At 42.2% G+C, this 12,118-nt stretch overlaps 1 protein-coding gene across 5 annotated transcripts in view; it reads left to right on the forward strand.

Annotated features, from left to right (window-relative positions):
- Cep250 (centrosomal protein 250) overlaps nucleotides 1-12,118 on the forward strand; it is a 49,156-nt gene that overhangs the window by 12,004 nt on the left and 25,034 nt on the right. For 3 of the 5 annotated variants that reach the window (XM_077799469.1, XM_077799468.1, XM_077799467.1), the window contains 10 exons: nucleotides 475-581; nucleotides 799-1,050; nucleotides 3,025-3,121; nucleotides 5,263-5,370; nucleotides 5,892-6,053; nucleotides 6,579-6,757; nucleotides 7,054-7,236; nucleotides 8,869-9,013; nucleotides 10,003-10,149; nucleotides 11,038-11,268. In XM_077799469.1, the coding sequence (XP_077655595.1) occupies nucleotides 475-581; nucleotides 799-1,050; nucleotides 3,025-3,121; nucleotides 5,263-5,370; nucleotides 5,892-6,053; nucleotides 6,579-6,757; nucleotides 7,054-7,236; nucleotides 8,869-9,013; nucleotides 10,003-10,149; nucleotides 11,038-11,268 (1,611 nt within the window). The remainder of the gene's footprint in view (nucleotides 1-474; nucleotides 582-798; nucleotides 1,051-3,024; nucleotides 3,122-5,262; nucleotides 5,371-5,891; nucleotides 6,054-6,578; nucleotides 6,758-7,053; nucleotides 7,237-8,868; nucleotides 9,014-10,002; nucleotides 10,150-11,037; nucleotides 11,269-12,118) is intronic. The other 2 variants (XM_077799471.1, XM_077799470.1) reach the window with 2 other exon arrangements.

The raw sequence follows: 12,118 nt of genomic DNA on the forward strand, positions 1-12,118 counted from the left end.
TCTGCATTACCTACGTAGTCTAGGTCTTGCTGGTGGCATGACACTCAAAGCACTCTCTTCTTGCAGAAATGACTAGCTTTGATTTCAAATGGATCTGAAGGTTTACTGGTCCCCTTCAGCTGGAGATCTGCATAGCTAGATGCCATGAAGGTGGTTACTAAGTTGCATGAAAAAGAAAAGACAGTTAGAGATCCTGAAGAATTTTCAGGTTCTAGCTAAAGGAAACCAATGTTTCTTGAGCCCTTGCTCTATGCAAGGTGACTTACATATGTTAGATCACTTACTTCTCCTTATAAGTTTATGATAATAGCCCCCATCTAAGCAGCCACTGCATCTCCTTTTCTAATCTAGCTGAGGTCGTTTGTCCTTAAAGTCCCTTCTTTCACCCTAGCAGTCAGGAGTAATTCAAGACTCTTATACTGGCAAAAGATAGTCCTCTGCCCTTGGGTATGACCCAGGTTTCTGAACACACAGTTCTTCAAGGGCTATCTGAAGGGGGAACATGGTCGCCTTCTCAATCTATGGCGGGAGGTAGTGACCTTCCGACGCCACTTCCTGGAAATGAAGTCAGCAACTGACAGGTCAGTGTGGGAATAAGAAGGGAGGAGGTTTGCCCTTATTGATTCTGAACTTAAGGCAGTGGGCTGCTGTAGAAGGGGAATCAGGTGGAGATGGGGGGGTGCTATTGTTCATTTCAGGTGATTTTTTTCACATACCTGCCCCTCAGGCTTATTGGGCCTGATCTCCAAGTTCCCTTGGTTCCTATTGGAGTCTGCTCTTTTCCTTGCTTGTACTCAGAGATCTGACAGAGCTAAAGGCTGAACACGCGAGGCTTTCAGGGTCCCTGCTGACCTGTTGTCTGCGCTTGACCGTGGGAACACAGTCTCGGGAATCCAGTGGATCTGGGAGAGCGGACAGGAGTGAGCCACCCCAGTTGCTGCTCCTACTAGCCAAGACTCAGGAGCTAGAGAAGGAAGCCCATGAGAAGAGCCAGGAGTTAATACAACTCAAGAGCCAAGGGGATCTGGAGAAAGCTGAACTTCAGGATCGGTGAGATGGCCTGAGGTCCCAGGAAAGGCTCCCTGAGGGAAAACTGACTCATTAGAGAGTTATGGAAAGGCAGGAGAGAAACCAAGAGTGTTCCTACCATGAGAGGGAAAATAGATGTGCTGGGATAGTCTAGTTTGAAACCCAGTGCCATAGTTGGGGCTTTCACTGACCTCTGCCTTCAGATTACCTTGTAGCTCAGTTTTTCTCGTGTAGATTTGTATAGCTAGCTGTGACTCTGTCCTCTATCAATAACAAACTATTTGCCATACCCAGAATTACCAGTTCTTCCATGTTTCTCTGCCTTTGTATATGTTGACCTTGGCCTGGAATGCCACCCTCCCTTCCCCTCTGCTTTATCCTCTAAAGCATAGATCACATGTCACCTCTTCTACAAAACCTTCTGTTAATTCAGTAGTCTGTTATGTTACTTTGTCCCTGTGGTCTTTTGGCCTGCTTGTTACAGCATTGATCTCATTGTATTCCATTAATTATTTAGTTTCTTGCTGATTTTTTATTTTTGTGGTGCCTGGGGATTGAACCCACGGCCTTTGTGTGTGTTAGGCAAGTGCTTTAACATAATAACACGAGTGTTTTAATTCTGGGTTTATAATGAAATGGGATTTTTATTTTTTTGGTATTGAGTATTGAATTCAAGGACATTCTATCACTGAGACACATCCCCAGCCCTATTTTTTGTACTTTATTTATACGCAGGATCTCACTGAGTTGCTTAGTGCCTCGCTTTTTGCTAAGGCTGGCTTTGAACTCTCTATCCTCCTGCCTCAGCCTCCCTAGCAGGCAGGATTATAGGCGTGTGCCACCATGCCAGGCATGAAATGGGATTTTTAAATGATGATAAGAAGGGCAAAGACAAAAGCAGAGAGTCCCATTGAAATTTGAAGCAAAGTTTATATCCTATACTTAGGATTGTCTCTCCACCCATTGATGATATATATAAACATACAAAATGCAGGATTATTTTGTTTGGTTTTTGCTTTTGGAGACACTGAGAAGCACAAAGACAACGACCATGTAAGTTAATTTTATGTCTCTAGTGCTTTGGACTTATCTCCATATAGTAGACACTAAATAAATGTTTGTTGAATGATACAATAATTAAACGAATGACCATTTGGTGAGTTGGGCTCTTGGAATTGGTACATGATATAATTATTAAGATTTTTTATAAAAATATTTAAACCCCTGAATAATATTCACTTAAGAAATACTTGTGGACGGGTGCAGTGGCTCATGCCTGTAGTTCCCAGCAGCTTGGGGGACTGAGGCAGAAGGATCACTAGTTAAAAGCCAGCCTCAGCAATTTAGCAAGGCACTAAGCAACTCAGTGAGACCTCTAAATAAAATACAAAATAATGGTTGGGGATGTGGCTCAATGGTTAAGTGCCCCTGAGTTCCATCCCAGTACACCCCATCCCCACCCCCTGGCAAAAAAAAAGAAAGAAATACTTGTTTAGCCACCCACATGATGCCAGGCACTAAGCTCCATGATATAGTGTTAACCAATAAAGATGTTACTGACTTTAGAGTAATATCAGGGAGATTGACCGTATTCTATCTGAATCACCCTCCTTTTTCCCTATCAGAGTCAGAACCTTGGGCTGGAGGGACTTGGGACTATCCCATGTGTCAATTTTGATATTCTTATTGGCTTCAGGGTGCTTGACTTCAAGATCAAGCGAGGCCTGGAAGGGCCTGGGCCAGGGCTTTCCTTCAGCTCTTGGCCCCCAAACACGAGTTCCAGCCTTGAGATGTGGTAAATCCCTGCATGTGTTTGAGTGGCTTTTGGCTTCCTGCTCCCAGTTCAAAGCTAGTAGCTTCACATGGTATTCAGGGAGTGCCCAAGGGATTCTGGGGGGCTGCAATGGAAGTGTCTTTGGGGCTGGGGTGTGCTGCATAGTAGCTTTACCTGCTCCATGGGATGCCTAAGTGACAGTGCTGTGCTCTTCTCGTTAGAGTGACGGAGCTGTCTGCTTTGCTGGCCCATTCTCAGAAGCAAAATGAAGAGTATGAAAAAATGCTAAAGGCATTGAGAGAGACAATGGAGATCCTGGTACATAATCCTTTGTTCTGGAAAAGAATTGGGAGTGGGCTTGTAGGTTCCTTCCTCCTTTATAAACAGGTAGTATAGAATACCACTAAATGTTTCTTAATGAAGTTCTCCAAAGCCAAAAAAATAGATTTTGATTGAATCTGACAATAAACCCATGAATTTATTCATTCAAAAAATATTATTAACTGTTCTCTATCTCAACTGTTTTCCTGGGAAAATTATAATGGCATATGGATGCCATGTGTTCTTTTCAGAGAGAAGTAGCATATACTTTAAGAGACAGAATGTCAAATTAGCAGGTTACCTGGGAAATAAATGAGGAATATAGCAATTTTTAGCCTGGAACAAAAGGACTTGAAGAAGTCAGGGTGTCTGTCTTCGCACATGGAAGTCTGACATTGGGGAAAAAAGATTGATGCATTTAATGTTTTCCAGGACAAAACCAATATCAGAGGTTAGATATCATAGGGTAGGAGGTTTAGCTCACAGCTAGAACTATTTGAATGGTCTGTCTTTTTTTTTTTTTAAATATTTTTTTAGTTGTTGACAGACCTTTATTTTCTTCATTTTCTTATATGTGGTGCTGAGAATCAAACCCAGTGCCTCATACATATCAGGCAAGCGCTCTACCACTGAGCCACAATCCCAACCCCATTGAATGGTCTGTCTTATTAAAGGAGCAAAGCTTTGATTACTGACTTAACATGTGACAGGGATGTTATTAAAGAAGTTCTTTAAAGTTGCTTGTTAGAACCTCTGGCTTGATTCCATATTTTCCTTTATTTCTATGAATTTTCAGATTTCTGATTTTAAGCAGCTCCTGAACCCCTATGTATATTCACACCCCTAATTTTTTCATCCAGACTGGGGTCACCTGGGAGCTGGACTTGTTTTGTGTTTTCTTGATTTCTTTCTTTTTTTTTAAAATATTTTTTTTAGTTGTCAGTGGACCTTTATTTTATTTATTTATATGCGGTGTTGAGACGCGAACCCAGTCTCAACATGCTAGGCAAGCCCTCTACTGCTGAGCCATAACCCCAGCCCTCTTGATTTCTTTTTGTCAAGAATTTGCCAGTTCAGACATCCATGGGGCTTAGAAGTAAGTGAATGAAGTGGATGAGTTGCAATACTTCTTATTTTCTAATGCTATCTTGTTTAGTTTTCAGTAAAGCAGGGGAAACTTGAGTTCAGTACTAAGGAAACAGTGAGGAGTGGCAAGGAATTAAAGTTACCCAAATAAATGTCTCATCTTGAGGAGGTATCCATTGTTCAACTTCAATAAATAATTACCATCTAGGAATGGGGGCTGGGTGTAGCTCATTTTTAACTTTTTTGAGAGAAGCCAGAACTTCAGACTTTTTGCAAAGTCTCTCCCTTTATACATGTTGATTCTCTCCCTTTATACATTTTGGCTAAATAAAACATCACTACAGGTCTGTGTTTTCAAGCCTAACATAAGTGCAGTAGGAAGAGAGGAAATCTTGAGTCTTCAAGATTATTACTAGCTTTGGGCCTAGAGCTGGTTTATAGCCATGGCTCTCAGGCATCGATTTACTATTTGGAGGCAGCAGCCATCCCCCATCCAATAATAGCTGACATCTGTTGAGTGTTTGCTTTGTATCGGCACTATGTTATAGAATTTATGTGCAGCTTTTAATTTAAGACTCCAAAAAAACTTATGAAATAGTTGCTTTTAATTATTCCTATTTTTAAGAGAAAAGTTCAAAGAAGAAATTGCCGAAAGTTACCAGCCTAGTAAGTGATAGAGCAAGAACCCTAACCTAGGCAGGCTAATTTGGAGCTTTTAATCACTTCATCTGAACTTTTTATCATCACGTTGCATTGTTTCGGACTTCTTGGAAAAGTGGGGTTGACAGAATGAGCAGAATAAGACTTTGGTTGATTTTGTGGTCTGTAATTACAAATTATTTTTTGAGAGTTTGGCTCTTAGGCTCTATTCTTTTTTTATATTTTTTATTTTAATTGTTTTAGTTGTAGATGGACACAATATCTTTAATTTTATTTATTTGTTTATTTATTTTTATGTGGTGCTGAGGATCAAACCCAGGGCCTCACACGTGCAAGACAAGCACTCTACCACAGAGCTACAGCCCCAGCCCTCTATTCTATTCTTTATGCAGGAGTCAAATCACACAGAATTAATGGAACATGAGGCATCTCTTAGTAGGAATGCCCAAGAGGAGAAGTTGTCTTTACAGCTGGTGATCAAGGAGATAACACAGGTACTGGTAAGCCTGCTGTCATGGTACCTAGGTAATGCTTCATTCCTCTCCCCAGTCTTCCATGTCCTCTCACATGCCTAGATTTCCAGTCTCTGAGGTTTGGACTTAGGGTCTTGTGGGATGAATGCTCTGTATTTGAAGATGAGATCCTTAAAGGATAGGTAAGCATTCATATCCTGGCACTATGTGGTGGGACAGGACCTCTTTCCTGTCACCAGCTGCAATTCTCAAGCCAGAGAATGGATTCTGGTCTTTTGTCACTTCAATAGCCTCTTCTTCCTTTGTTCCCTTATTTATTATTATCTCAGAGAATGTTCTGGCCTTGTTGCTAGTCTTAGATTTGGGTGACCACAGGTGGAGTGTTGAAGAAATGAGCCTTTTTTTCTCTCAGATACCTACTCTAACCCTCAGGGAAAGGACCTGAGAAGGAAAACCTCAGATTCTTCTGGCTGTAGTGTGAGCTAAGCTCCTGCATGGACTCTAGGCTTCAGTCAGTAGGGTGGTGACAGTGTTGTGTTGGTTTTCAGGCCTTGGTGGAAGAAGGGGACAACACTGGCCAAGGCTCTGGTCATGAGAGCTCCTTGAAATTGGACTCTAGTGGCTTCTCCTCCCACTTTGATTCCCAGGATCCAGACAAAGCTCTTACTCTGGTGCGTTCAGTGCTGACTCGGAAACACCAGGCTGTGCAGGTGAGGCTCCCTAGTGTTCCTCAGTCAAAAACATGGCAGCTAAACTGACAGATGCCCCAAGTACCTCCCTAGCGTGGACTATCTCTTTCAGTGGACCAGTCATGAGGTGTCTATTCAACACCCCAGAGTGCTCCTTAGAATTTCTCCATGTCTGCCCAGTTATACTGTGGGTAACAGGCTGATTCTCCATGCCTGTGGCAACTTCACATTGTACAACAGTGTTTATTACTATGAAAAGAGCTCTGGTAGAGTATGGGTATGAGTTCCCCCAATCTGAGGGACCTAGGCACACTTGCTATCCCCCATGCCACTGTACTTTTGAAGATGATGAACTCTTTAACACTCTAGAGCTCCAAAAGCAAATAATCCCTTGTCCTCCGACTCAACCAGTCACATCTCTATTCCCAGCTTGCCCTTGTACCAATGCCTAACCTCATGTCCAAATGGACTTTCAGACTTCTGAAATCCCTCCTTTGCCCTTGCCCTCTTGCTTATCATCTCGTTTCTACTGCTGTCCCTCCACAGGACCTAAGGCAGCAGCTTTCAGGCTGCCAGGAAGCAATGAGCTTCTTGAAGCAGCAACACGATCAGTGGGAGGAAGAGGGCAAAGCCCTGAGGCAGCGGCTGCAGAAGCTCTCTGGGGAGCGGGATGCTCTGGCAGGGCAGACTGTGGGCCTCCAGGGCGAGGTGGACACTCTCAGCAAGTGAGCAGATGGGCTGTTCATCCCTACTCCCATGTCTGGTTTCTGTCCTCAACCACACCCATTTACCAGTACCCATTATATCTTTGGTCAGCTCCTCCTGACATCCCTGAGATCCAGGGCTGCTTTGCTTTGTGTTCTATTTAACAAGCTTTTGGGTTTTTGTGTTTTTAAATGATTAAAAAACAGTTTCCTGCTCAAAAGGAAAGATGGAATGTTCTCCTTTGACCTTGTGATGTCTGCTTCCAGCAAGGATTTTAGGTCCCAAGATCTGCTCATTTCTGGTCTCTTCGTTCCAGGGAACGAGAGCTCCTGCAGAAGGCCAGGGAAGAGCTGCAGCAGCAACTAGAGGTGCTAGAACAGGAAGCATGGCGGCTCCGAAGGGCAAATATGGAGCTGCAGCTGCAGGGTGACTCTGCCCAGGGGGAGAAGGAGGAGCAGCAGGAAGAGTTGCACCTGGCTGTTCGGGAGAGGGAGCGTCTGTAAGTATGACCAGTTTTGTCCTCTCTGGCTTTTCTTTAGTTCCACACTTCCCCACCTGCTCCTCTATTTTAGAAAGTGGACTGTCTAGAAGCCTGGCACAGAATGGGTAAGATTAGCTTACTACTTTCCTTTGCAGAAAGATGAATACACAAAGTTCATCCAGACTTTGTTGAGCACCCATAGAGATGAGGCACTGTAAGGAATATAAAAATGAATAACAGATAGACCTCATCTCAAGAAACTTGCAATAATGGAGAAGACACAAGTAAACAACTGTGAAATGAGAGTAGATGAAGTATAAGCTAAATAGGCATTCGAGCCTGTTCCTTTCGTAGTATAAGAGTAACAGTTAATTATTGAGAACCAGGAAGAGCTTTAAGGAGTAGGAGATGGTTTGAGTAGGACCTTGACCTATTTTGATAGTGAATAGCAGAGAGGCTAAAGGAACAGAATAGCAAAGAAAAGGAAGCAAGAATGTTCGTGGCATGTTCGGAGTAGGCTGGGATGCTAACAGATGAGACAGGGAAGTAATGGGAAATAAACTTTGCTTTCAAGAAGGGAATTTGAGAGTCAATATTAAATCTATGAATTCTCTTATATGATGTTGCACAAGGAACAGGGACTTTAGAGCTGAATGAAAGCTTGGTTTAGATTCTGGATCTGTCATGGACAGATTATTTGTAAAATGGGGATAAGACTATTTACCTTGAAGAATTAATGGAAAGAAGTGTTTTAGAAAATGTCAGCATAGAGCCTGGCATACAGTAGGTCTTGCATAACTGGTAGCAGGGTTATCTTTTCTTCACCCTTGGTATATTCCCCTCCTCTTCTGTACTCTAGTTCTTTGCAACTAGTGGGCATGAAGAGGATAAACTTGAAAGACTGCCAAAAGGGTCATGCCCTGTCCTGGGAAGGATCTCCCGTGCACCAGGTAGAAGGCAGACAATCTGCAAATAGTTACATTTTTAAAACTTTTCTTACCTGACTTGATGACATAGTTATATGATTCAAAAGGAATTTTAAAAGATTCACAAAAGATAGACATATGAAGTCTTACTTCCATCTTTGCTTTCTACATCCTGTTTCCCTTCCTCCTCTAAACTATTTAAATTAATTTCTTGTTTATCTTTCCCATGCTACTTCATGCAAACATAAGCATAGATTCTTCTTTCTCTCACATTTTTTGCATAAAGAAATGTATACATTTTGCTTATATATATATTATATAAAAAATGCACATGTGCCAGGCACAGTGGCACACACCTGCAATCCCAGCGGCTTGAGAGGCTGAGCAGGAGGATTGCAAGTTCAAAGCCAGCCTCAGCATTGGCAAGGCACTTAGCAACTCAGTGAGACCCTGTCTTTAAATACAATACAAAATAGGACTGGGGATGTGGCTCAGTGGTTGAGTGCCCCTGAGTTCAACCCCCAGTACCCCCCCCCAAAAAAAAAATGCACATGTGTACTATTCTTCATTGGACTTTTTTCACTTAGCATATTAGAGATCATTTCTTATCAGTTTTTGGAGACTTTTCTCATTCTTTTGCATAGAAAATGTAATTATATTCATGTTACCTTTTGGGTGACCACTTCCAAAGACTTACTCTAGCCCCATCTTCTTCGTTTCTCAGTCAAGAAACACTGGTGGGCTTAGAAGCCAAGCAATCAGAATCACTCAGTGAGCTAATCACACTTCGGGAAGCTTTGGAGTCAAGTCGCCTGGAAGGGGAGTTACTGAGGCAAGAGCAAGCGGAAATGGCAGCAGCACTGGCCAGGGTGTGTAGGCCTCCTCTTTACTTACTGGGTGGATGGCTTAGGAAGTTGGGTTCCCAGAAAAAGGGCATGTAGCCGCCTCATTCTCTTTGCCCTTTAAGCTGTGACCCTTGGGTTTCTTTCCTCCATTCCTAGCCTGCTTCTGGGTTCTCTCCCTCTGAATGTACCCTCTATGTTGGAATTAGATGATGTTTATGTCAGTCTCTTAAAACCATTCAGTGGCTTCCCAGCTCTGGAGCTGCATTCAAAGACTTTTGCCATCTGCCTCAAACTGTGTATCTAGCCTCTCTGTCCATTCCAAACCCACCCTAACCCCTGTTGACCTTTGCTCCATGTAGCATTAGTTGCATTCTCAGTTTTGTTATGTTCCTTCTTTTTTTTTTTTTTTTTTTTTTTTTAAAGAGTGAGAGAGAGGGAGAGAATTTTTCAATATTTATTTTTTAGTATTTGGCGGACACAACATCTTCGTTTGTATGTGGTGCTGAGGATTGAACCCGGGCCGCATGCATGCCAGGCAAGCACGCTACCGCTTGAGCCACATCCCCAGCCCGTTATGTTCCTTCTTGACTCTAGTACTCTGCATATGCTTTTTCCTCTGCCTGGACTGCTTCTTTCCTTCCCCTTTAACCAGGAACTGTTCCTCATCTCTCAATACCCAACTTAATTGTTAACTCCTCTACCAAGCATTTTTGACTCTTCCAAATTGAATGAATGACTTCTTTGAGTTCCCCAGAGCACTTTGGGTCTATATTTCTATAGTGTCCTCACAATTGTGCTTGTTCATTATGTCTGTGCCTCTATGCTGTGAGTTCCTGTCTTACTCCTCAATGAAGGAATAAATGGGCAAATGGAAAACTTGTTTAGAATGTAGGGGAAGGGATGGAGTGCTAACTGATATTTGCACCAAAAGCAACAGGTGGTGGGAATGTGAACTGTTTACAGTTTTAAGAAAACTAGGAATGGGAAACGCTTTAACCCTCTTTGATTTGTAGGCAGAACAATCCATTGCAGAGTTTTCAAGTTCAGAGAACAGCTTGAAGGCAGAGGTTGCCGATCTTCGGGCTGCAACTGTCAAGCTCAGTGCCTTAAATGAGGCTTTGGCCTTAGATAAAGTTGGACTGAACCAACAGCTTCTCCAGGTGAGCAGAGATTTGTCTGATCTCCATGCAGGGCTGGAACCTGACTGAGACGCCAGTGACAAGCAAAGCTGATGCCCATATTAGGGCAGACTCCTTAAGGGATTAGCTCCCAAATGTAGTTTTGTTTCTTTTTTTTTTTTTTTTCCCCTGGTACTGGGGCACTCTACCACAGATCTATACCCCCAGCCTTTTTTATTTTGAGACAGGTTCTTGATAAATTGCTGAGACTGACCTCAAACTTGAGATCCTCCTGCCTCAGCCTCCCTAGTAGCTGGGATTATAGATGTGCACCTCCGTGCCTGGCATCAAACAGTTCTGAAATGAATAAAAGGAACATTTACTGTACACTGGAGAGCAAAGGATTAGATTTGAGAATTAGAAATACTCCTGTCCCACACTTCTAGCAGAACCACCTTTGTATAGGCTTTAGGGAGAGTCATCAGAACTGGGAAGGGATTGATGTCCTCTGGAAGCAAGACCAGGTTTTTAATCCTATTAGGTGAAATATTGGCAATCACCAGAAAATAATCCACCAAAGAGCCTAAGTCCTCCAAAATCTCTACAGGTTATAAATTTAACCTATAATTTTAGCAAAGGACCGTACTTACTCCCCCTGTTCTCTTGAGCTCCAGAAATATTCTGTTCTATTATTCTGAATTATTTGAGAACGGAATTTTGCCTTTTTTAAATCTCCATCCCCAGCATCCAGCCTATCCTGTACTTAAAATACAAGCACCAGATCAAATGAATGGATTTCCCCCATCTTCATTTTTGGAGAATAGATTCACATCTCACTTGGATTTTGGTTTTTAGCACTTGAGACCCGTTAGGGAAACTTTAACCACTTGTCTTTGATGACCTGTACCCCCTTTCCTTTTTGGCCAGTAGTTGGAGCATGACAACCAGTCTGTGTGCAGCAGAGTAGAGGTGGCAGAGCAGGCGAGAAGTGCTTTGCAGGTGGACCTGGCAGAGGTAGAGAGGAGCAAGGAAGCACTGTGGGAAAAGAAAACTCACCTGGAGGCTCAGCTGCAGAAAGCTACAGAGACTGGAGCTGAGCTGCAGGCAGAGCTCAGGAGCATCCAAGAAGAAAAGGAAGAAATGAAAGAGAAATTAAATGAGGTGAGAAGACAGTTATACAGTGGACACCATTAATTAAGATACTACTCATTGTAAAAAAATAAAACATGATGAAAATGACTCAGGGAAAGTCTTATTTCCTAGAAATGACCAATGTTACTTGTTTGTGGTCTATCTTCCTATTTTTTAAAGTAATTCCTACAAGAATCTGCTGATTCCTTACTTCTTCCTACCCACCAGTTTGAATTAGATGCTTCTCCTCCTATATGCTCTGCCAACACCTCATGCTTATTTCTTTTTTTTTTTTTTTTTTTTTTTTTTTATGTCTTTTTTTTTTTTTTTTTTTTTTTTATGTCTTTTTTTTTTTTTTTTTTTTTTTTTTTTTTACCTCTTTTTTTTTTATTGTTGGTCATTCAAAACATTACATAGTTCCTCATACATCATATTTCACAGTTTGATTCAAATGAGTTATGAACTCCCAATTTTATCCCGTATACAGATTGCTGTATCACATCAGTTACCCTTCCATTGATTGACATATTGCCTTTCTAGTGTCTGATGTATTCTGCTGTCTGTATTATTCTCTACTATCCCCCCTCCCCTCCCCTCCCCTCCCCTTTTCTCTCTCTACCCCTTCTACTGTAAATCACTTCTTCCATTTGAATTATCTTGTCTTACCCCTCCTTTCCTCTTATATGTCATTTTGTATAACCCTGAGGATTGCCTTCCATTTCCATGCGATTCCCCTTCTCGTTTCCTTTCCCTCCCACCTCTCAACCCTGTTAATGAAAATCTTCGTCTCAAGCTCTTCGTCCCTACCCTGTCCTTGTTTCCTCCCCTTATATCAGAGGAGTCATTTGGTATTTGTTTTTTAAAGATTGACTAGCTTCAC

This window comes from Urocitellus parryii, chromosome 6 (assembly GCF_045843805.1).
Source record: "Urocitellus parryii isolate mUroPar1 chromosome 6, mUroPar1.hap1, whole genome shotgun sequence".
NCBI lineage: Eukaryota > Metazoa > Chordata > Mammalia > Rodentia > Sciuridae > Urocitellus > Urocitellus parryii.